Source organism: Phaseolus vulgaris, chromosome 6 (assembly GCF_051622355.1).
Source record: "Phaseolus vulgaris cultivar YP4 chromosome 6, ASM5162235v1, whole genome shotgun sequence".
NCBI lineage: Eukaryota > Viridiplantae > Streptophyta > Magnoliopsida > Fabales > Fabaceae > Phaseolus > Phaseolus vulgaris.
Window position 1 is genome coordinate 37,110,242 of NC_143503.1, and position 22,076 is coordinate 37,132,317.

A 22,076-nucleotide genomic window follows, 5' to 3' on the forward strand; every position below is an offset into this window, starting at 1 on the left:
GATCATTAAGGATAAAATTGATATCAGAAAATCATTTATGTTGTTCAAATAAATTTTGAGATCTGAAAATGACATATTACTTTTGAACTTGAATATCCAAAATTTTGTGATTTAATTTATAAATATGAATATTAGGAAGATAATTTTTTTTAACTCATTAAAGATAAAACGGATATTCAATATCAGTATAAATTCTAATTGATATAGTGCAGGAAGAATGAACCTTACTATATGTTTCGCAGCCCAACTGTATAATAATAATCTTTACATTTCTTTCACATACCTATAATTCTGTTGAGTGTTTCATTAAAATTTTCATAGCGTTCGATAAATAAATATGATATGTATATTTAATTGTTACATTACAAGATTTCAAATTCATATTTAATTTAATTTTATAAGTATTGAATATGATTTTTTAAATGAAATGTAAACATAACAAACAAACAAAATAGAGGAAAAAATACTGCATTTCCTATTTTTCATTTACATAATAATCACATAATTGATAATATTTCAGATAAGTAAATTGTCGAATATAATCGACAAAAAAATCATATCTATTACAAAAGTAATCCAATAAAGAATATTTTAGATTGTTAACATAAAGTTGTACAACTGTAACAATATTATTACTCTTAAAATTAAATGGTTTATTTTATTTAGTTAACACTAAAATGCAACTTCGATTGTATATTAACTTTTAAAGTTGCTCAAAAGTCTAGATCAAAACTAATTTATATGATTCTTACTATGATGTGAAATTATATTAACAATATCAGACGACAATAGACTATTCATCATTGAGACTATGATGTAAAACTATATTAGACGACAATGTAAAAATAGAATATAAATGAGAAGAAATAGTATTTTTCATGGTATATCAATGTGTTAAGTACACAATATTCATTTGTACACTAAAGTAATATATACAAATTGAAATGCTACAAACGGATAGACAAGAAAGCTTACACGGACAAAAATGTTATTTCTTCAAACACATCAAACTCCCTTCTTGGAGGAGAGAATGAAGAAGACTCAGTTTGCATGCCCCTATAAAGAGGCAGGAAAAAATAATTAAATAAGGTTAAAAAAATGTAAATACTGTTAAGGTTGTTTTCTGAAACCCTACTACAGAGGCTAAATATCCCTTTTCCTCCAAATTCCGGTGGGAACCCCATAACATACTGGAGCTGCCCCTGTCAAGAAAGGAAGAGTGCAAACTTCCCGTGCCTGACCCATGAAAGCTCCAATTTTGCGTCGGTGACCACAGTTCTTAGGTGACTCGTTCTCGGCCAACTGTAATTTCTTCCGCGGAGCCCTCTTCTTTGGTCTACCCTTGCGGGGCTTCAAGTTCATGGCCTCAAATTCTTCGGACAGTAAATTGCATTGACAGCATTCCGAGGACATATCTGATCTTTCTTTCAACCATGCATCGAACATTGCCTTACCAAATCGATCGATATCCTTGTCTGTCACTTCCCATAGATTGCCAACGATTGCTGGAGAACCAGCCAGCAGATATGAGAGGGGAACGCCTTGGGGTGCATATTGACCAGGTAAGTTCAATGAACCACTAGAGCACCCCATCAGAAGCGTAGCACCACAATTGTCTAGTTTCTGAATCTCATGCCTAGGAATGTACTGTGCTCCTGTAAAAACACGTTTAGTCAGTATTATAAATATAGGAGCCAAAGGGAATTACACATTATTTGTCAGACATATAATAAGTGTTATGCAAAACATATTACCACTTCCATGCCCAAAATATATGAAAAGGTCGTGACTTTCCAATGCTGAAGCCAATTCTTTGATGGTGGGTCTCGAACCAGCCTTTCCCTGTAAATAACAAAAGATAAAAGAAAACATACTTATTAAGTAGGACTAATAGATAAAACAATTAGCAGGGATATAAAAAAATCTGAGTACTATATTACCTCCAGGTTTTGATCTCTAAAATAATCCTCAAACACACTTTGAGTGTGACGGAGATCACCATCTGGATTTAATAAATAAAAAGCATCCAGCGGATCTATCAAAGGAAAGGGCACTAAATTCCTTCCTACTAGCTCCTCATTGTCGCTGCCTTTATGAAGAACAGCAGAAATGCTGCTCAAAGAAGGCATGCGATAAACCTCCTGGTTCCGTAAAACAGGCAAGTTTTCCCAAGGAAGCATCTGTCGCAGTAGTAGTTATTGAAGTCAATAGTAAAAATAAACAGGTAAAACCAAGAATACATACATAGTTCAGTTTTGAAAAGCAAAGCATGAGTTTATTTCCTTGCAGCTAAATTTCACTTGGCAGATGTGTAAAGGACTGTCAAATAAGAAATTACAAAATTGAAAATAAACAATTTGGTCATGTCTGTTGAAAATATTGCCACTTCAAATGTAAATTATAAGCACATAAAATGTCAGTTAATAAAATCTGAAAGAAATAAAAACCAACAGTCAATTCTTCATAAGAGTAGAAATGAATTTAAAACCATATAAGCATTTTATTAATTTGATGTACCATCGAACATAAAAGAGTAGACCTTAATGCTTAAAATTAATTCATAACTACATAGTAAGTGAGTCAGAAATAATTCACTTACCTGCACCTCATAGTCCAACACAAGAATTATAGGTTCTCTGTTCACAGCGCCATCCACTTCCAGCACATTTAATGCATCGCTTAACAATTCAAAAGCAACCTCCGACGACATTCCAAATCCATTGGCGGCATTTAACAATATCCCCTTCCTTGCTTCATCACAATATCCTACTTTAGCAATGTAGCAGCCTTTCTTTGAGCATAGTTGTGAATCCAATGTTTTCCCATCACAAACATATTTAGAACCTCCAAGAATAATTTTAAGGAGGCCCTCATTAACATCCAATTTGCATTTAGATCTTAAATCATTCACAAGATTCTTAAGCACCAACTCATAATTTTTGCAGTTCAACAATTCTCCAAGAAGCAGACATTTCCATGAACCAAACCACGACTCTTCAAGATTCCTAGTTAGATATGACAATAACACAAGATGAGAAAACATTTAATTTCTTAAAAATTTAAAACTACCACTACCCAAGACAATGATACCAATCTTTTAAAGTTTGAGTTCATTAATAAAGAATGGATAAAACATTGCATTGAGTACACACACTGTTCAACTACAGAATGCGCAGTGTACATTCTTAAATCAACTTATGAAATTACAAGAGGTAGAGCTCGCACCTGAGTAATTTATCAAGACGGTGATCAAGGTTCTTTCTCCACTTCCACCATAACATCCTATTCTGTGTTGTATCTTCAGAAGGAGATCTTGATGACAAGTAGTTTTCTTCTAAAATTGTTTTGAATGCTGGAGCCACATCATCAACAACTGTAAAACCCCAAGGGCAATGCCATTTTTCACTATGTTCCTCACAGTTCAAAAATGTGCCCGAACCAGTACTCGGATCACCCTCATCTGAAGAATGTGATGAAAAGTTTAAAATTACTTGTTAAGTTCAAATGGTTAAGCTTAACACTTACATCAGAGTTGTACATCTGTGCTTACAGGAGTTAAATACCTTGTAAAATAGAATCAAGTGGCAGTAACATTACAACAGGTTCGTTCTTAAAGCTCAGTCTTGACACCAGCATCCACGCTTGAACACATGTGGGATAAGGCAACAATTCCTGTAGTAAACTAATATAATCATGTCCAAGCAAACTTATACTGATGATAGTTGTCGATGGAAGTCCGGATAAAAACTTCTTCACATACTCTGCAAGATCTACAGTGGTATCAGGCACAAGCCTGCAACAGGAAGGAACACAGACATTGAGATCATTGCTTCAAGTTACATGACAAAGACATTGAGATCATTAGCTTGCTTTATAACGCAAAACGAAGAACTGCTACCTGAGTAAGTCAGATGTGCACTCCCTGGTGCTAGAAGATCCCGTAACATATAAACCCTGAAATTGTACTTATATTATTTACATTAAATGGACTGTGCTTGAAAAGGCACAATACAGCATTCAACAAGCAAGAAATATTCTACACCTTTGAGTTGTACGGACAATCAGCATTTATGTATGCGTGCGAAGTGTGCATAATTTGTTGGGTCAAATGCATGATTAGGGTTTATATATATGGATGAGCATTGCGTTAAATCTCACTTTTAGAGGCCTGTGGAAAAGAATTTGCTCTTCAAAAATTACTTCACTAGTCACGAGGCTTATTTTAAAATGCCATTTACTTGTGAAAGGATGATTTTGAATTACAACGTTGTCAAACTATCCTAAACCTATAAATTTCCTCTTCTGCTAAAGCACAAATGTAGGGATGTCATTGTTGACCAATAGAAATCAATCTTTAGGTCACTAACAGCTCAGATTTCCCAAACATTAAAGAGTTCTCATTCTAAAACTATTAGTTGATCATGTAATTCATCCTATAAAATTGAAGTTAAAGGCTACTTAGTTTGTGTTTGGCTCTGCACCAATACCCCAAAACATGAATGAAAAATGTGAAATCAGAGGCTAGTCCCTTATAACTTCTCCGTTTACATGGGTAACAGACGAGTATTTTCTCATGCACAACATGTTACCAGAATAGGCTACTGGACAATGAAATAAAATAAAAAGTCATATAGCTACTAATGTATGGCAAAAAATGTCTGATAATGAGTGCAAATTCAGGATTTCTCAATTGATAAACCAAAAATCAGTGCTTCTATTCAGAAGTCAATGTTCATAATGCATAGATAAAAACTCCTTATATTCATAAACAAGATATGCCTACAACATCATTCACGGGTGTTACCTTGCATCTCCCAGTTTGAGGTGATAGAAATTGATAAGTAAGATGAGTAATTGAAGCTTGGTGGAAATATGAAGACCAATCATTTTCACCCAAAACTCTGCTAAAAGACAACAGAGAAAATTGTTCGCTGATGGAAGAAACTACACACATCACAGCAAGTAATTTTGACACCTGTCAGAGAGTATCATCAGCACACTAAGGACATAAACCTGCCCAATTGGTAGTAGGAAAGTAACAAATGAAGAGATCAAAAGGCTAAGAGTCAGGATTAAGAAACTCTAAAAGCATTTGCAATCCAGAATACACTGCAAGTGCTTTACAGAAAATAAAGCATATCCTGATATGTTATATCAAATTTTTAATGTTCTCGAAAATTGCACTTAAGTTTCAATTATCAACATGAAAATGAATAAACAGTAAAGTATAGTAAATATGGAATGTGGTTTTCAGCCACCATAGATGTAAACAGTGTAAAACGGAAGAGATGTCAAGAACTCCAAGGGGTTCAACTTTATTTCATGTTTCAAAAACTGTCATGACAAGTAATCTGGAATACTATGAATCTACAACCAAGTAAATGATAAAGTGAAAATTATCAATTAAGTGAAAATTGACGCTTAACAATAACAGGAAGATAAAGATGTATGACCTTTTGAAAGATTACAGGAATCTCGCGAGAAAGTACAAAGGCTGCCATCAACCAAGAAGCCAGGTCTTCAAACTTTACGGAAGACATATTGCAGAAAATGTTCCTGTAAGGAAAAACCAGTGTCAGAATTTAAAAAATAGCCTCTTCCGTGACAATGTTTCAAGAGCACCACCATGATATTCAATCGAGAATATTAGGAAAATGGAACATTTTCTAATACAATACTCGGGCAAGTTATTAATCAAAATGTAATTCATTTATTTTCATTCAACTCCAGATTTTAATAGAGGATCTCTTCTAGGGCACAATATCTCTTACGGTGAATAAGCAGCAAAAAGCAGATTTTAATTAATAATGTTCCATGAAATACCTCAGACAACAATTTCAACTGAAGGAAGCTTATTAATTAAAATTTCCTTACTGATCTAATGGGTACTCTTTTTAAGCAGGAACATTGATTCTGATGTCACATATGAACAACACAAATATTTTAGGAAAGCACATAAAAAAGGCGTGATAATTGTCAGCTAGCCAGTCACAACTACATCAAGGAACACAATGACAAGGCACATTTTGGACATGAATATGCACATATAAATTTGTTTTTTCATTAAAAAAATTAGGAAACTACACGTATGAATCAAACTAGTTGGTATAAATACCTTGCAAGCTTGGAATGATAGCTCTTCAAAGAATACCAGCATATGTCATGTACTATTTCTGCTCGTTCAATAGTAAATACATCTCCAGGGATCTCCCTTGCAACCAAATGATTAAAATATTCTAGAGGAATAGATGAAAGCCCATGGTAGAATGGGTTTCTGCTGACAAGAACCGATATGCTTCTCAGAAGAAATTTATGCGTTTCATCAATTTGGCCAGGATACTCCAAGCATTTCACTGTAAAGAAACATATTATGAAATTAGAGAAACACACAACTTTATCCAAAAAATAAATAAATAGCCCTAATCATGCAAGCAAGAAAGAGTCACATAATATAAAGCAAGTTACTAGCCAACTTTTGACTGCAAAGTGCCTGTAGACAATTATCCACAAATCTAGTAGCAAGCAAGTTAGTGCGGAATCCAATGCACTGTTGAAAAAAAAAAAAACTTTATCCCAAATTTTCCACTGATAAATAAATATAATTGTCTTACATTTCATCTCATTTTCAAAGGATGCAAATAAACACTTCTTGAACTGGTAACTTCAATAATATGTTAAAAAAATGGATTTTCCAAATTTGGGGAAGGAAATTCTCAAGTTTACCTTACTCGGAAAATGCCATGTAAAATAGTTTGAAAATAAAATGAGAAGGACCATATGTAGATGTCAACTGAATAAAGAGCATAAATATGAAAGGGAGTGTACCTACTCGGCTGAGTAGCTTCATTGAAAGTTGCCTCCGGACAAACTCCCATTTAAGATCAATAAAATCATTTAGTAAACCAGATTTTACAACTTCAGATGGAAGACAGTACCAACACCTCATTTTCGAGAAAACACAAGTAGTTGCACACCTTGAATTAAAGGAACAACCTATCTTGCTCAAAACAGTCCCATCTTTACTAAGCATGTCAGATGAATCAGAAACATGATTCCCCTGTAGAGTTTCACGTACTTCTGACTTCCTGTAAATGCTTGTAGCTTCGCTTTGAGAAGATCGATATCTAGAACGAGTTATCCTTGAGTTGTTCTCAACCACTAAGTTCGGTTCCTTTGGTAAAATCTTGGTTGCATTTTTAGTCTTTCTATTTTGTTTTGCCCCAGTGTCAATTTCTCGCCCTGCTTTCACAGATTTATTTACATTTTCGCCTGCTTCGTTCATTATAAAGCAAGTACAAGTCTTACCAGAAGCATCTGTTGCGCTTTCATCATTGTTGTCTTCAGGACAACTAAGAGGATTTTTCCACTCAGAAAGATTTAGTTTGTCAAGAGCTGACATATACCATTTTTTTGCAGTCTCTTTAGAAATAACCCCGTCACAAGTGTCAAATTTACTTTGAAACAAATCTCCAAGATACTCATACAGAGTAATTTCAAGCTTCAATTTACACTTTGAGCAACAAAATGGTTTGCTGCTTTCCTTTAAAATCTGTTCAGCATTTCGAAGTTCCTTTTCTGCTAAATCCCAATGTCTTTTCTTAACATATAGTTTTCCTAGTAAAACACACCACAGAAATTACAAATCAATTTCATACCAACCAATGAACGGAAGCTTAGCAATCCAAGCAGAGAAAAAAACGTACAAGTAATTTTTATACCTAAAGAGGAAGAGAAAGCAACTGTAAAGAAAGGGAGATTTAGAGAACAGGATATGGTTTTGCCCCACTTGAGATGGGATTCAGCATGAGCTCCATCTCCAATCATTTCATGGATGATTCCTACCTGCAAGTGCAAATGTTGTTGAAATAAGATGCATTACAGGCCTTATCTGACTATATTTACTTTCATATAAGAGGACTAAGGGATAGAATCAAACCTGAAGTGTGCTCTCAAGATAATATTGCATAACTTTCCATGCACTGAGATAACTGTCTTTCAAGTCCCATGATATAGAATCAAATAGCAAAATTTCCATCGCAACTGATAAGTTTAGTCCAATATTCTTTGAGGAATCAACTATTACATTGTGCTCTTCATTCTGCTGCTGAACATTATGTGTAAATTTCCTTTGGAAGAGCTGGGAAAATAATCTATGAGCTTCTTTTGCAGAGGAAAGAGCCTAATACATTTGAAAAAAAAAATGGTAAGTTGGGAGAAACAATGTAAGTTTAAAAAAAGGCATAAATAAAAAATATACCAAAATTTGTGTTTCAATGGTAGGTCTTCTATAAGCATCATTAGCTCTAACTAGATCTTTCAGCATGTCATGATTACAATGGGGCAACGTCCCTTTCCCCTTACCTTTTTCTTCACTCTAAGTGTGTGTGTGTTGTGTAAAGAACTTGGTAACCTATATTGCATAGGAAGTTTTAATCTGTGGTACAAGCATTTTATCTTCAATTACTACCTAAACACTCATTTAATTGAAAATTGTTCTTATCATATCCTGTCTATTACAAAAAACAAATGAAAATAGCATGACTTGTTAGGACTGAGGAAACGAAGATTCCTTTCATGGAGGAATGCTCAATTTGAAAAGCAGACAACATATTTCCACAACCAACAGACAAATAATTTTGAACTTCAAAATTGCTATCCTTTGTTTTTAAAGAATTAAGGTCTGCTTGGGTGTAAATATAAAATGAAAAGGAGTAAATTGAATAGGTATTTAGACTATAATAATGTAAATAAATGAACATAACATTCTTTTAAATTCTTAGTTTCATCTCCAGTTTGCCTATTCTGAATACATCTTCACTATTTACGTACTCAATCAAGTAACCTTAGGGGTATAAGTTATCACATCTAAAAGTCCAAACCATTTTCAGTTAGAAACAGGAGCATCAAGAGTTGAAAAGCAATGACAAATTCATCACTATTGCAAACTTTTACACAAACAGTACCACTTAAGACAATCGAGAACTTGCTTCAATATCACTTGTCTTGTTTAGAAGTTAAGAGACTGGTTATCCGTAATATAAGAATTGAAATCAGAACTAACACACCTTACCTCTATTAGCTGTCCATTTGCAACAAGTCTTGGGCACAAATCATAAAAAAGACACCCGGCAAGAAATATCGAATGACTGGGGACAGGAACCTAGGAGAAGATTAATAGATAACAGAGTGATGATTTTGGATAAAAAGATATTGTGAGAAGCTATGTCTCAAAATAAACTTACATTTGAAATCAAATCAAGTGCTGCTTTTTGAACTTCATCAATTGTGATGTCTGTTTGAAAAGAGCTCTCATTACTGCAAGAATAACTATGAGAGCTGGCAAATAAGAAAGAAAAATTCTGCTGAAACCCTATCAATGATGATTGATTTCCCTGAAGATAACGTATCCAGAAATTAATATTTGAAAGTTCTTTGAACTCATCCAATGAATTCATGATGAACTCCTCATTAACAGGTGAAACACAGAGAGCATGACATAGACTTCTACTTTCCCACATTAAGGTCAACCACTTCTCAATTGGAACATTCTTCCATTTAAACATTTTAATGACCAGTCGATATGCATCATTGAACAGTTCCATGAAACCCTGAAGATATGCCACGGAAATAAGAAACCGTCACTATAAATCTTACAAAAACTACAGAAACCAAAATGATTAAAGGGAAACGGACCTTCAATTGTACTAAATCGACTATGTTATAGAATAGAATCATTAAACTGTCAGATAATGCAGAACAATCTCCCTCTTCTAAGTGATTAAGATGCGATGTACTCAACCATAGATCCAAAGCAGCCTTGACATCTTCAAAGATTTGCTATTTGGTGTATTAACCAAGATAAGCTTTTGTCAATAAAAGAAATTTATTAAGGGAGAAAAAGAAAATATGATTACAAAGAATTAGCATGATAAGAAATTCCCTTTACAATAATAAGAAAATATAAGCAAAAGAGATGGAAAAAACATTAATGGTGCAAAGCTCCCCCATCCCTCAACATAAGAATAAGGAAAACCAAGCTAAGCCTTAAGGAAGCTGTTGAATTTAACATGTAAAATGATCGTGACATCATCAGTGACAATTCTCCATCTTAAAAAAAATAATAGTTTTTGACAAAAAAAATTAATAGATTTTGGCAACGAAAATTATATGCATATTTTTGGTACCTTTGAATTAGCTTCAGCTTCCTGTGTACATATTGCACGCAAGCAATATGCCACACCCAATTGATGATGAATGGAATTATTATCAGTGCATATCTCACCAGAAATCTCCTTCTGTTGAAGAGGAATTACATCATATTAATGGCACGTACATCCCCAACATAAAATATTTTACACATAAGAGAGCTTAGATATTTGAGGGAAAACAGAAGAACCAAAAGGCTTACCATAATAGCTATTGCCTCTGACAGACACTGGATGCATTCCCTGAGACCACTTATGCCCCTAAACCTGACTGCCTTTCCCTTCCTCACTAGAATTTGTGCCATTTGAAAACGACTATCTGGAGTGATATATATATCTTGCAGAAGAATACCCGTGATTTTCATTTGCATTTTCTGACATATTTTAGAGTATTTAAAACCCATCTCCTCATATGCAGTAAGCTCCTAATCAGGCAACAAAAAAACACTTTACAAAAAGGACATACGCATAAATTTAAACAAATGGCAACAAAATATGATGAAAATTCTGTGAAAAGGAAATATATACACACACAGAGACTGAACCTGCTCCAAGATCACTCCAATATTCCTCTTTGACAATTGCATAGAAGATGACAGTAAGCAATACAAGCTGGGAGAATCAATTCTCTCATCCACCTGTGTAGCACGTTTACATTCTATCTACATACCATTATCAATACCATAAAATAATCAGAGAGACTAAATAAGTAAAGTTGAACTGAAATGGGAAACCTTCCACACACTTAAAAGAAAATACTTCAAAATGTTACCTTCACCCACTGCTTTACAACAGGTACTGGAGCTGGAAGCTTCTCAAACAAATCATTAGCAGTGAAATAGTTTTTAAGGATCTCAATCACCTTTTTGTTTATCTTTACATTGTTGACATCATACATAATATCTAAAAGAAGAGCACTTCTGGTGCAAGCCTCCATTACAAAGTCCTTCAAAGCACCTTCTGACAGGTTAGTACAATGACACTTAATACAGAGCCATGAAGCTTTGCAGCACAAGTTTAACACCTTTGAAGCCTGCAGTGATATGTTAGACAGAAATAAAAGTTAAGCACTGAAATTTAAATATTTCCATTTCTTTAATTTTGCAGAGTCAAAATCAATGGTAAGAAAATGGAAACTTCACATGGCTGCGGGTGATTGTACTCAGTTTATGCATGTTTCCTTACAGATAGAAATACTTTTTCACCCATTTTTTTATCACTAATTGCTGCATTTTTATTTCTTCAAACCTATGGAAAGTTGAAAACCATTGTGTCCAAGTAGTTCTCAGTTCAAAGTAGAATGCACCTTTAGCGCAAGTAACTGAGTAAGTTGTTTGCCTCATTTCAACCTTAGTGGCCTAGCAGGCATGGTAGAGTTAAGAAAATCAAACGCATGGACCCCTAGTAAATTTCTTAAGTTTTCAGGCTACATTAATCATGATGTATCAAATAAGATTCAAGGATTCTTTTATAAAAGCTTCCATCAAGTGATAAAGCTTCAGTTACAATATTGGTTTTCAAATCCATGACCAAGAGCACATTAATTCCTTGTGGAAACATCTCAAGAAGCAAATATGTGTGATATATTATCATTAAATGGAATATTTGAACAAAAAAAGGGGAATGAAATACCTTTTTTAGTTGCCCGTTTTTGTACAAAAATACAGAAATATTGTAGAGACAAACAATTATGTAATTTAATCCTTCTGTTTCAATCCATTTGCTAGCAGTGATCTGCTTAATTAATTGCTTGCTCTTCTGAAACACCAACAAAAAACTATTTAGCCATTATAACACAGGATCCAATAATATTTTGGCATTCTGCCGATAGTTTCAGAAATTCAATACTTTGTTGTTTAGTGGAAAAACCATTACAGTAGGAATATGAGCATTTCAGGGTAACAAGGAGAACCTCGACTTTAAGATTGGTTCTAATGGAAAGGGTGAATGCAGCTACAACTACAATAGGCACTGTTTTGTTCTTTTCATCAAATCCATCTCCGTTGTTTTTAGGCACAAAGCTGCAGCTAATAACAAGTGAAATTTAGATATTTTCATAGAAAACAACACAACACGAAATTCTTTCAAACCTGTTAAGATATCTTATCTTTTATAAAATCCAAATAACAAAAAATAAGAACTTAGAAACTACTCCTTACTATTAATGTCACAGGAAAACTACTGTAAAAAAAGAGAACATGTTCACTGGATATACTATACCTTGTACTAGAAAGAATAAGATGACAAAGTATATGGAATGCATCTTGGATAGTAGACATCATAGTCATATCTGAAGCATCATCCACTTCTGTAACTAATTGTTTCCTTTCTGAATTAATTGATTTAGCAAGTGGTTGGCATAGAAATTTCAATGCCTCAACATAAACTGACTGGTAAGTCATAGAAGCCTGACTATCTAAACCTGATAGTGTCCATGGGATACCAGCTAAACACTGATCTTCTACTCTGGGCGACATACAATTACTTTTGCTGCAAATATGCAAGGAACCAAGCAATGATGGTGAATTCTGTAGTATTTTCTTGTTTTCATGTAGAGTTCCAAGCAAACACCCAAATTTGGCACTGCCAGGTGATGCAAGATCTCCAGTTCTGGACCTTAAATTACAACTAACAAGGAGCAATCCAGCAGCATAAAGCCTCAGTATTGAATTAATGGGTGTCATAACCTGCCCAGCTACTTCAATCAAAGTGGAATACAGAATGTGGAGAATAACATTGTAAATGAAAAGCATACACAAGAAAAACCTAGATAGAAGAGAAGAATACCTGTTTGAAATGTTCTGCTATTTTGTTCAAATATGCTGCAAATGCACTACAAAAACTTGCATTTGCAGTTTGACATTTATTCACACAGTAATATACAAGTTCAGCAAATTCTGTCCCTTTGTTTCCTTCCTCAACCTGAAAGGATAAATATAATAGATGAATATATCATGAATAAAGGGCTCCAACAAAAAAATACCAACTTTATTATTTAGATGTGTCAAAACTGTTTAGGAAGTTTTATATTTTATCCTTATTATATTTTTATTTTGTATCACAGCTGTATCTTACTATTAATATTAGGATTATGTATTTAGAAACAATCCCACAATCATAGGGATTTGTTTCTCTAGAATTAGTTGTCCATATTTCCTAAAATAACTAGCAAGCTCTCATGTATATATAGGTCTAATGACCTCATAATTTATATAGAAGAAAATATTATTCCTTCTAAACTTGATATGGTATCAGAGCCATTTTCGAGCCTATCCTAGCGAGTATTTGTTGGGCCTATCGTGCCACCCGCTATCGGACCACCCATAATATATAGTCCCACGCACGAGTTGGCAGTCTCGGCGTGAGGGGGGTGTGTTGGAGATCCCACATCGACTAGAGATTAGAGCCTTTCATTGTATATAAGTGGGTGCAAACCTCAACCCTATGAGCCGGTTTTATGGGGTTGAGTTAGGCTTAAAGTCCACTTCGTAATATGGTATCAGAGCTCCTGATCTTTAGGAGTCTCTGACCATGCCTGAAAACCCTAAGTTGCAGCCGTCATTGCTGCACAACATTGAGCCTTGCTGCAGCCTTCATTGCTGCACAACCTTGGCCTAATCGCAGCCTTCATTGCTGTGTAGCCTTCACCGCGGCTACTGTTCACCGCGGTTACTGTTCACCACGCACTGTTCATCACGGTTACTGTTCACCGCCGCTACTGTTCATCACTGTGATGGCTGAGATCACTGAGATCGTGAATCCTATTGGGGACAGATCCCAAACTGCTGGAGAATTGCAGAATGTTCATTCTGCTTATAGATTAAATGGAAAAAATTATCTCAAATGGTTTCAACTCATTAGAACCATCTTGAAAGGAAAAGGAAAGGTCAGTCACCTGACTGATATGGCCCCTGATGAACAGGATGCCAAGTTCAAATCATGGGATGAAGAAGACTCCATGATCATGGCATGGCTGTGGAATTCAATGGTCCCAGAAATCAGTGATACCTGCATGTTCCTTAAATCAGCAAAGGAAATTTGGGAGGCAGTAGAACAAACCTATTCTAAGGCCAAGGATGCTGCTCAAATATATGATGTAAAAGTGAAAACCGTGGCTGCCAAGCAGGGAAACAAATCTGTTACAGAATATGCCAATCAACTCAAGTCCCTATGGATGGAATTGGATCACTACCGAGTTATAAAAGCAAAATGTTCAGAAGACTCAGCAATTCTTAAGGAGTATATTGAACAAGATAGAGTCTATGATTTCTTGGTAGGCCTGAATCCTGAATATGATCAGGTTCGAATCCAAATCTTGGGAAAAGAGAAGGTCCCAGGGCTTAATGAAGTGGTAGCCATTATTCGAAGTGAAGAAAGCAGGAGAGGACTGATGTTGGAGACCCCAACTACTGAAAGCTGAAGGAGGAACAGCCATGCTAACTAACCAGAAGAAAAGCGGGTTTTCCAATATACAGAAAAAACAGGAGGAAGTCTGGTGTACCTACTGCAACAAGCCGCGCCACACAAGGGAAAAGTGCTGGAAATTACATGGAAAACCCCCAAGCAGAGAATGGGGCCAGAAAGGAGGCCCTCCAAAAAGGGAAGGACAAAGACAAGCACACATTGTTAATGGACAAGGAGAAGAATATGTCCAGCTGAATCATGAAGAGATAGAAAGGGTAAGGTCCTTCCTTAGTAAATTGGAGAAGCCCTCAGGTATGTGCTCCTTAACATATTCTGGTAAGTTTCCATTTTCTTTTGGACTTACTGCTTCAGATACACCCTTTACTCATTTCTGGATACTAGATTCGGGTGCTACTGACCATATGACCCCTCTACCTAAATACTTCTCCACATATATCCCATGTCCTAGCAACAAGAAAATTTCCACAGCAGATGGAACATGTATAACTGCCGCAGGTCAAGGAGAAGTCCAAATAAGCCCATCTATAACATTAAAACATGTCCTTCATGTCCCTAAATTGTCCACCAATCTGATTTCTGTACAGAAACTCACAAAAGATCTCTCTTGTAACGTTGTTTTTCATAACAACTATTGTGTATTTTAGGACAAAAACTCAGGGAGGACGATTGGACATGCTAGAGAATGGAATGGCCTATACTACATGGAGGATCCTAATCTTGGTATCAATAGTCACTCTCTCATATCTGAATCCACCATGACCAGTAAAGAGAAAGCTCAACTATATCATTGTCGGCTAGGACACCCTTCATTTCAAGTTGTAAAAGTGCTCTTCCCTTCCTTGTTTCAGAATTTAAATGTGGAGAGTCTCCATTGTGAGGTGTGTGAGCTTGCGAAACACAAGCGTGTACCTTTTCCCATTAGTAATAAAATGAGTCCTTTCCCTTTTTTTCTTATCCATACTGATGTCTGGGGTCCTGCTAATATTCCTAATATCTCAGGTGCTAAGTGGTTTTTAACCTTCATAGATGATTGTACACGGGTGACTTGGGTTTTCCTATTGAAACATAAATCTGAGGTTAGCTCCATTTTTGTTCAGTTTGTGTCTATGATTAAAAATCAATTTGGAGTTAATATCAAGAGAATTAGGTCTAATAATGCCAAGGACTACTTTAACCTGGTGCTAAACTCTTTTTGCCAAAAGGAAGGGATAATTCATGAGTCTTCATGTGTTAACACACCCCAACAGAATGGGATTGCAGAAAGAAAAAATGGGCACTTATTAGACCAAACTAGAGCTCTACTTTTTCAAAATCATGTCCCTAAGAAATTTTGGGGGGAAGCCCTTCTTACGGCCACCTACCTAATCAATAGGTTACCCTCTAAAATCTTAGCATCAAAAAGCCCCATGGAAGTCCTATCCTCCTTCTACCCACACCTAAACCCTACAAATAAACTCCAACCTAGAATATTTGGGTGTGTATCCTTTGTGCATGTTCATAGTAATGAAAGGGGAAAGTTGGACCCTAGGGCTGTCAAATGTGTATTCTTAGGGTACTCAACCACACAAAAAGGATACAAGTGTTTTCACCCCCCGTCAAAGAGATTCTTTGTGTCAAGGGATGTCACATTCAACGAACAAGAGAGCTACTTCCAGCCTCATCTTCAAGGGGAGAATGTAAGAGAGGAAGATGAGCCTCTCATGCTTCCAAATATGGCATTTGGACCTGAAATTGGGACAAATAGCATTGTTGTCCCTGAAATTGAGACAAGAACAAAACAAGCACCTGAACCAGCAGCAAGACCTGAATCAGCTCCTGAACAGGCACCTGAATCAGCAGCTGAATCTGCACCTAATGGTGGTGGGAAATTCAGAAAAAATCTGGTATATTCAAGAAGAGGAAAGGTCATTCCAGAATCTATCCATGTCCAGGAATCCAACCTACCATCTTTACATGAGGTAACAGTTTCTAATCCTAGACATTCCAATAATTCTAATGAGTTTATTTTGGAAAATTCAGAAGCACAGGAGGATCAAAACCTGGATCTTCCTATTGCCCTTAGAAAGGGAACCAGAACCTGCACCCAACAGCCACTTTACCCTCTATCAAATTTCCTATCCTTTGAAAAATTCTCTCCTACCCATAAAACCTTTCTCACAAACTTAAACTCTACACCCACACCTTCCTCTGTATCTGAAGCATTATCTGACAGGAAATGGAAACAAGCCATGGATGTGGAAATGGAGGCACTAAACAAGAACAGGACCTGGGAGCTTGTCACCTTACCAACTGGAAAAAAACCAGTAGGGTGTAAGTGGGTATACGCTGTAAAGTATCGGGCTGATGGGACTATTGAGCGTTACAAGGCAAGGTTAGTAGCCAAAGGATTCGCTCAAACCTATGGAGTGGATTACTTGGAGACATTTGCTCCGGTTGCTAAGATGAACACGGTCAGAGTAATATTGTCATTAGCAGCAAATCATGATTGGGATATGCAGCAGTTCGATGTGAAGAATGCATTCCTACATGGAGACCTTGAAGAAGAAATATACATGGAGTTGCCCCCTGGCTATGATGGACAGGTTGCTGCTGGAACCGTTTGTAAGCTAAAAAAGGCTCTATATGGGCTGAAACAATCCCCAAGAGCATGGTTTGGAAGATTCACCAAAGTTTTGACAAGTTTGGGCTACAAACAGAGCCAAGGAGATCACACTTTATTTATTAAACATTCAGTTTCAGGAGGAGTAACAATATTATTGGTGTATGTAGATGATATTATAATAACTGGAGATGACAAAGAGGAGCAGCAAACGTTAAGTCAATGTCTTGCCACAGAATTTGAAATTAAGACATTAAGGAGACTTAAATATTTTTTGGGAATTGAAGTGGCCCATTCCAAGAAAGGAATCTTCATATCTCAACAAAAATATATTACTGACTTGCTTAGAGAAACAGGAAAGACAGCCTGCAAACCAGCAAGTACTCCAGTTGATCCAAATATAAAGTTGGGAAGTGCGGAGGAGGATAATGCCGTGGACAAGGAAATGTACCAAAGACTCGTGGGCAGGCTTATTTACTTATCTCACACTAGGCCAGACATTGCTTTTGCTGTGAGTCTAGTCAGTCAATTTATGCACCAACCAAAGGAGGCACATTTGCAAGCTGCCCTTAGAATTGTGCAGTATTTAAAAGGGACTCTAGGAAGAGGGATTTTGTTCAAACGAAACAAAAGTGTTCGTCTTGAAGCATACACGGATGCAGATTATGCAGAGTCAGTTGTGGATAGGAGATCAACTACTGGATACTGCACCTTCCTTGGTGGAAATCTAGTGACTTGGAAGAGTAAAAAACAAAGTGTAGTAGCTAGATCAAGTGCTGAAGCAGAATTTCGAGCAATGGCCCAAGGAATATGTGAACTTCTATGGCTGAAGATTATATTGGAAGACTTGAAGATAAGATGGGATGAACCTATGAGGTTATATTGTGACAATAAATCTGCAATCAGCATAGCCCACAACCCAGTACAGCATGATAGAACTAAACATATCGAGGTGGACAGACATTTTATCAAGGAAAAGTTAGACAGTGGCTTGATTTGCACCCCATATGTGTCCACTCAGAGTCAACTTGCAGACATACTCACCAAAGGACTGAACTGCAGTAACTTTGAAAGAATTATATCCAAGCTGGGAATGGAGAACATCTATTCACCAGCTTGAGGGGGAGTGTCAAAACTGTTTAGGAAGTTTTATATTTTATCCTTATTATATTTTTATTTTGTATCACAGCTGTATCTTACTATTAATATTAGGATTATGTATTTAGAAACAATCCCACAATCATAGGGATTTGTTTCTCTAGAATTAGTTGTCTATATTTCCTAAAATAACTAGCAAGCTCTCATGTATATATAGGTCTAATGACCTCATAATTTATATAGAAGAAAATATTATTCCTTCTAAACTTGATAAGATGGAAAACAAACTTGTAAAAGAATATGGCCCTAATAAAAGAAAAAACAAAAAATGAACAAAATAAGCCCAGTAAATCATCTAAATATGTGTAATACACAAATGATAGAATATTTAGCACCCTGAGTAGAATATATGGTGATGGGCACCTTGCACTCCCGAATTATGCAATCCAGTATGTCCATGATATACAGGGAATTACTATCCCGCAGTGCCAACAACGAGGAACATATCCTGTGAGCAATCTGCAATAAAAATTTCATGAAGGTGGCGAGTGAAAAATGTGTTGATGTGTATGTCCAAAAGTAGAGGCCTACATTACCTTATAGACTTGATCTCTGACTGGAGACTTCACATAGCCAGTCAATGTCGTACAGCAAAACAACATCACCAATTCCCGATCAGGAAATGGCATCCTCCCCAATAAACTTAAAGTACACTTACCCAGATGAATTACTAACATCTTGTGCAACTTCTCATTCGAATCAGAATCCAATTCCCTGAAACAATAAGTTTTATAAATAGGCAACTTCATAGCTCACTTCAGTTACAAAAAGGTAGTTGTGACAAGAACAAGACTAACCCAAACTAAATTCTATTGTAGAGATTTTTTAAAATTGAAAATAAAATACAACTCAGAGTTTCAAGACAGTTGACAGACAAAACAAAGCTTGAGACAAGCAGTAGCTTCTTCATGTAAGGTGTCTCCCAGGGATAATTTACATCATCTTTGGGCACAAGCACAGTATTGAAAGTCACAAGTAAAGAAAGAACAGAGAGTAAAAGTAAATGAGAAAGTACAACGAGAGAATCCAAGATAGCTATTCTCTCTAATTTTCCAAATGTTAAATGGGTACTATAGGGGAACTCTATCTATATTTACTAGGGGTAGAGAAAATGCATGAATTGAACTTGAAATATTATAAAACTGAACCAAACTTTAAAAGTGGTTTAAGAGAGTCGAATTGAATTGTATAATGGTTTAAATGAACTGAACCGAATTACACCATGGTTTGTGTGAACTACTCTAAATTGCTTGAACTACATGAATTGTTTAGATTATTATCAGTAAACATCCTATTTTAAAGTATATTTTCCAATATCATAAATAAGTTATAGTTCAATTTAGTTCAAGCTGTCTTGTGTAAGAGTAATTCAATATTTTAACACTAAATTAATAAAACAAGTCAGTGCAGATTTTATTTTAAACAATTCAATTTTTTTTATCCAAATCAAATAAGTTTATTATCAATTTGATTGAGTTCAAATGTTTTTTAGCAACTATTTACATAGTTCAGAGTTGCACACCAAAGCAGTTTTGACAGCTAGCAAAAGTGATTACTAAGTTTGAAATTAGCTGAGCAGGAAGGAGAACAATACATGTTCAATCCAGTTTTTCCCATCTCAGAGTAAACCAAGAGTCCACGTATTCACAGGCCAAGCTATAGCAACAGGAATATACAGTGTAACAACAAGCACACACACAAAGAAACATAGTGCAAAAATTATAGGCAGCGACGGAAACAATAAACAGTGGGACGTGCCTGAGCCAAGGGGTTACTTCCTCCACCAACTGAAGCACCTTCTTGAAATCGTCATCTTCTTTAGCCAAACCCGCGGATGCACACCTGACGAGGCTCACGGCAATATCAACTACCAACGAACATAACTCCTTACCGCCTCCGCCGCCCTTGTCTATTTCAGGGAGAAGCTTGCCCTTCCTCTTCGCCGGTCGAAGCTTCTCAAGAAGCCTCAAACCCTCGACTTCGGCTTCGGCGAACAGCGCGCATGACTCGAGGCAGTGCATCAAGCGAAGTCTCTGGAATTCAACGGAGAACGGCTTGGGAACCAACTGAGGAGCAATGGTGTCCAAGCAATCGAGGCAGAGCCTGTAGACGCGGAGCAGTTCGAGGAGCAAGACGGCGTCGTTGGACTTGGAAACCTCGGGGAGGCGTTTGGGGAGCATGGAGAGAGAGGTGTTGATGAAGGAGAGGAAGCGTTTCACGAGGGAGCGAATTAGGGTTTGGTCGGAGTTGGATTTCTTGGTAGGCTTGAGATCCGCGAGGGGGCGGAGGTAATCGGAGACTAGGGCGTAGATGCCGGGGGAATCGGAGGACTGAAGCTTGGCGATGAGAGAGGATTCGGAGGGAGAATCCATGGAAGAGTGAGTGAAGTTGCAGTTGAAATGGATGCAAGAAGCGCAAAGAAGGAGTCTGAGCTAATGTGGAAGGCGCCAAAAACACCGTTCTTCTTCCACTTTAATTTTCAAACTTTGAGGATGCAACGGAGCATCCATTTATATATATATATAACGGTCTTTTTTCAACAAATGCTCCATTCTGTTTTAATTGTTTTAGCTTTTATTTCTAAATATTATAAAACCCACTTTTTTGAAAAAAATTGTATTGATATTTATAATTTTATAATTAAAATAAATTTTGAATGTCCTAAGTAAATTATAACAATAAATATACACTATTTTATTTGAAATTATTTTTTTCTTCTTTAAATTTCTCTTAGGTCCACATCGTTAACAACCATAATTACATTTATTTTCAAATGTTTTGTTTGTTTATTTTTTCCATTGTAACTATTTTTGGTTTGGTGTAAATAGTTTATTATTATTTTATTTTTCTATTAATATTTATTTTATTTTTTTATTTTATAATTACTTGAATTTAAAAATAAACAAAATAATTAATATTAAATTTAAAATAAACTGTTTGAAAGAGATGCACTATATTTATTATTTGAAAAGAAGGAATCAATTGAATTTTTGAATTGAAAGTAGTTGATTTGATTTAGAATTACTTTTAATTATTTTAAAATATAATAAAGATTTAAGTAAAAATTCATAAATATCTCACTAATGTAAAAGAAAGTATAAAATTAATAAATTTAAAATTTGGTTTTAATAATATTAATGGTTAAATTACATGATTTTTTCTTCAAAATTTAGACAATTTAAATCTTATATAATACATAGATCGGTCAATAATCTAAATAAATGTACGTAAACTAATATTTTAAAAAAAATATTTGTATATTTATATTAAAAACTTAAATTTATAATTTATTTTAATAAATACTAATATATTATATCTTTGTATACAAATATTCTTCTTTATAATTGGTTTTAAGAATGATATAGTACAAATTATACTTTCTTTGCATGTGGGTAGGGGTGGCAATGAGTGAGGTTGGTCCGCTCCGCATAGAATTTGTGGGTTGATTTTTCTAGTCCGCCCTGCATAAGGGTTAGCCCACGGGCCTACGGGCCAGTCCGCATAAGAAATATTTATTAAATAAATAAATATTTAATTTTTTTTTTATTTAGATGCATTAAGTAAATTGTCTCATAATATTATTTTCATCAAACATGCGTAGTAAAATGTTATTAAAATTTTCAGAATGTAAAATATGAGGCTACATGAATAAAATATGAGGTGTAGAAAAAAATTATACATTTTAAAGT

At 35.5% G+C, this 22,076-nt stretch overlaps 1 protein-coding gene across 3 annotated transcripts; it reads right to left on the bottom strand.

The window, feature by feature from the left end:
* Positions 1-827: 827 nt before the first annotated feature.
* Positions 828-20,880, bottom strand: ESP (separase). 3 transcript variants are annotated; one of them, XM_068641207.2, is made up of 27 exons: positions 20,146-20,880; positions 18,924-19,101; positions 18,751-18,846; positions 12,993-13,127; positions 12,426-12,892; positions 12,118-12,226; positions 11,838-11,963; positions 10,978-11,238; positions 10,751-10,867; positions 10,409-10,630; positions 10,185-10,295; positions 9,694-9,837; positions 9,243-9,608; positions 9,071-9,160; positions 7,937-8,179; positions 7,719-7,842; positions 6,826-7,614; positions 6,116-6,353; positions 5,454-5,556; positions 4,805-4,975; positions 3,899-3,954; positions 3,564-3,793; positions 3,226-3,460; positions 2,600-3,005; positions 1,941-2,180; positions 1,755-1,842; positions 828-1,655 (listed from the first exon to the last, which is right to left on the bottom strand). In XM_068641207.2, the coding sequence occupies exons 1-27, from the start codon at positions 20,757-20,759 to the stop codon at positions 1,144-1,146; spliced, it is 6,471 nt and encodes a 2,156-aa protein (XP_068497308.1). In that variant the 5' UTR covers positions 20,760-20,880; the 3' UTR covers positions 828-1,143. The 3 variants fall into 3 exon arrangements, with proteins under 3 accessions (XP_068497308.1, XP_068497307.1, XP_090159597.1); XM_068641206.2 differs by having other exon boundaries at positions 12,118-12,232; XM_090303471.1 differs by lacking the exons at positions 11,838-11,963; positions 12,118-12,226; positions 12,426-12,892; ... (2 more) ...; positions 18,924-19,101; positions 20,146-20,880 and having other exon boundaries at positions 10,751-10,863; positions 10,978-11,091.
* Positions 20,881-22,076: the final 1,196 nt, after the last annotated feature.

Bases quoted from the DNA above. Each gene is read 5' to 3' on its own strand.
- ESP (XM_068641206.2), bottom strand. From the start codon at position 20,759: ATGGATTCTCCCTCCGAATCCTCTCTCATCGCCAAGCTTCAGTCCTCC. The intron at 8,180-9,070 runs GTAAGGTGTGTT...CAAATGTATTAG, and splicing joins CAAATGGACAGCTAATAGAG to GCTCTTTCCTCTGCAAAAGA. The intron at 3,461-3,563 runs GTATTTAACTCC...CACATTCTTCAG, and splicing joins ACTTGATTCTATTTTACAAG to ATGAGGGTGATCCGAGTACT.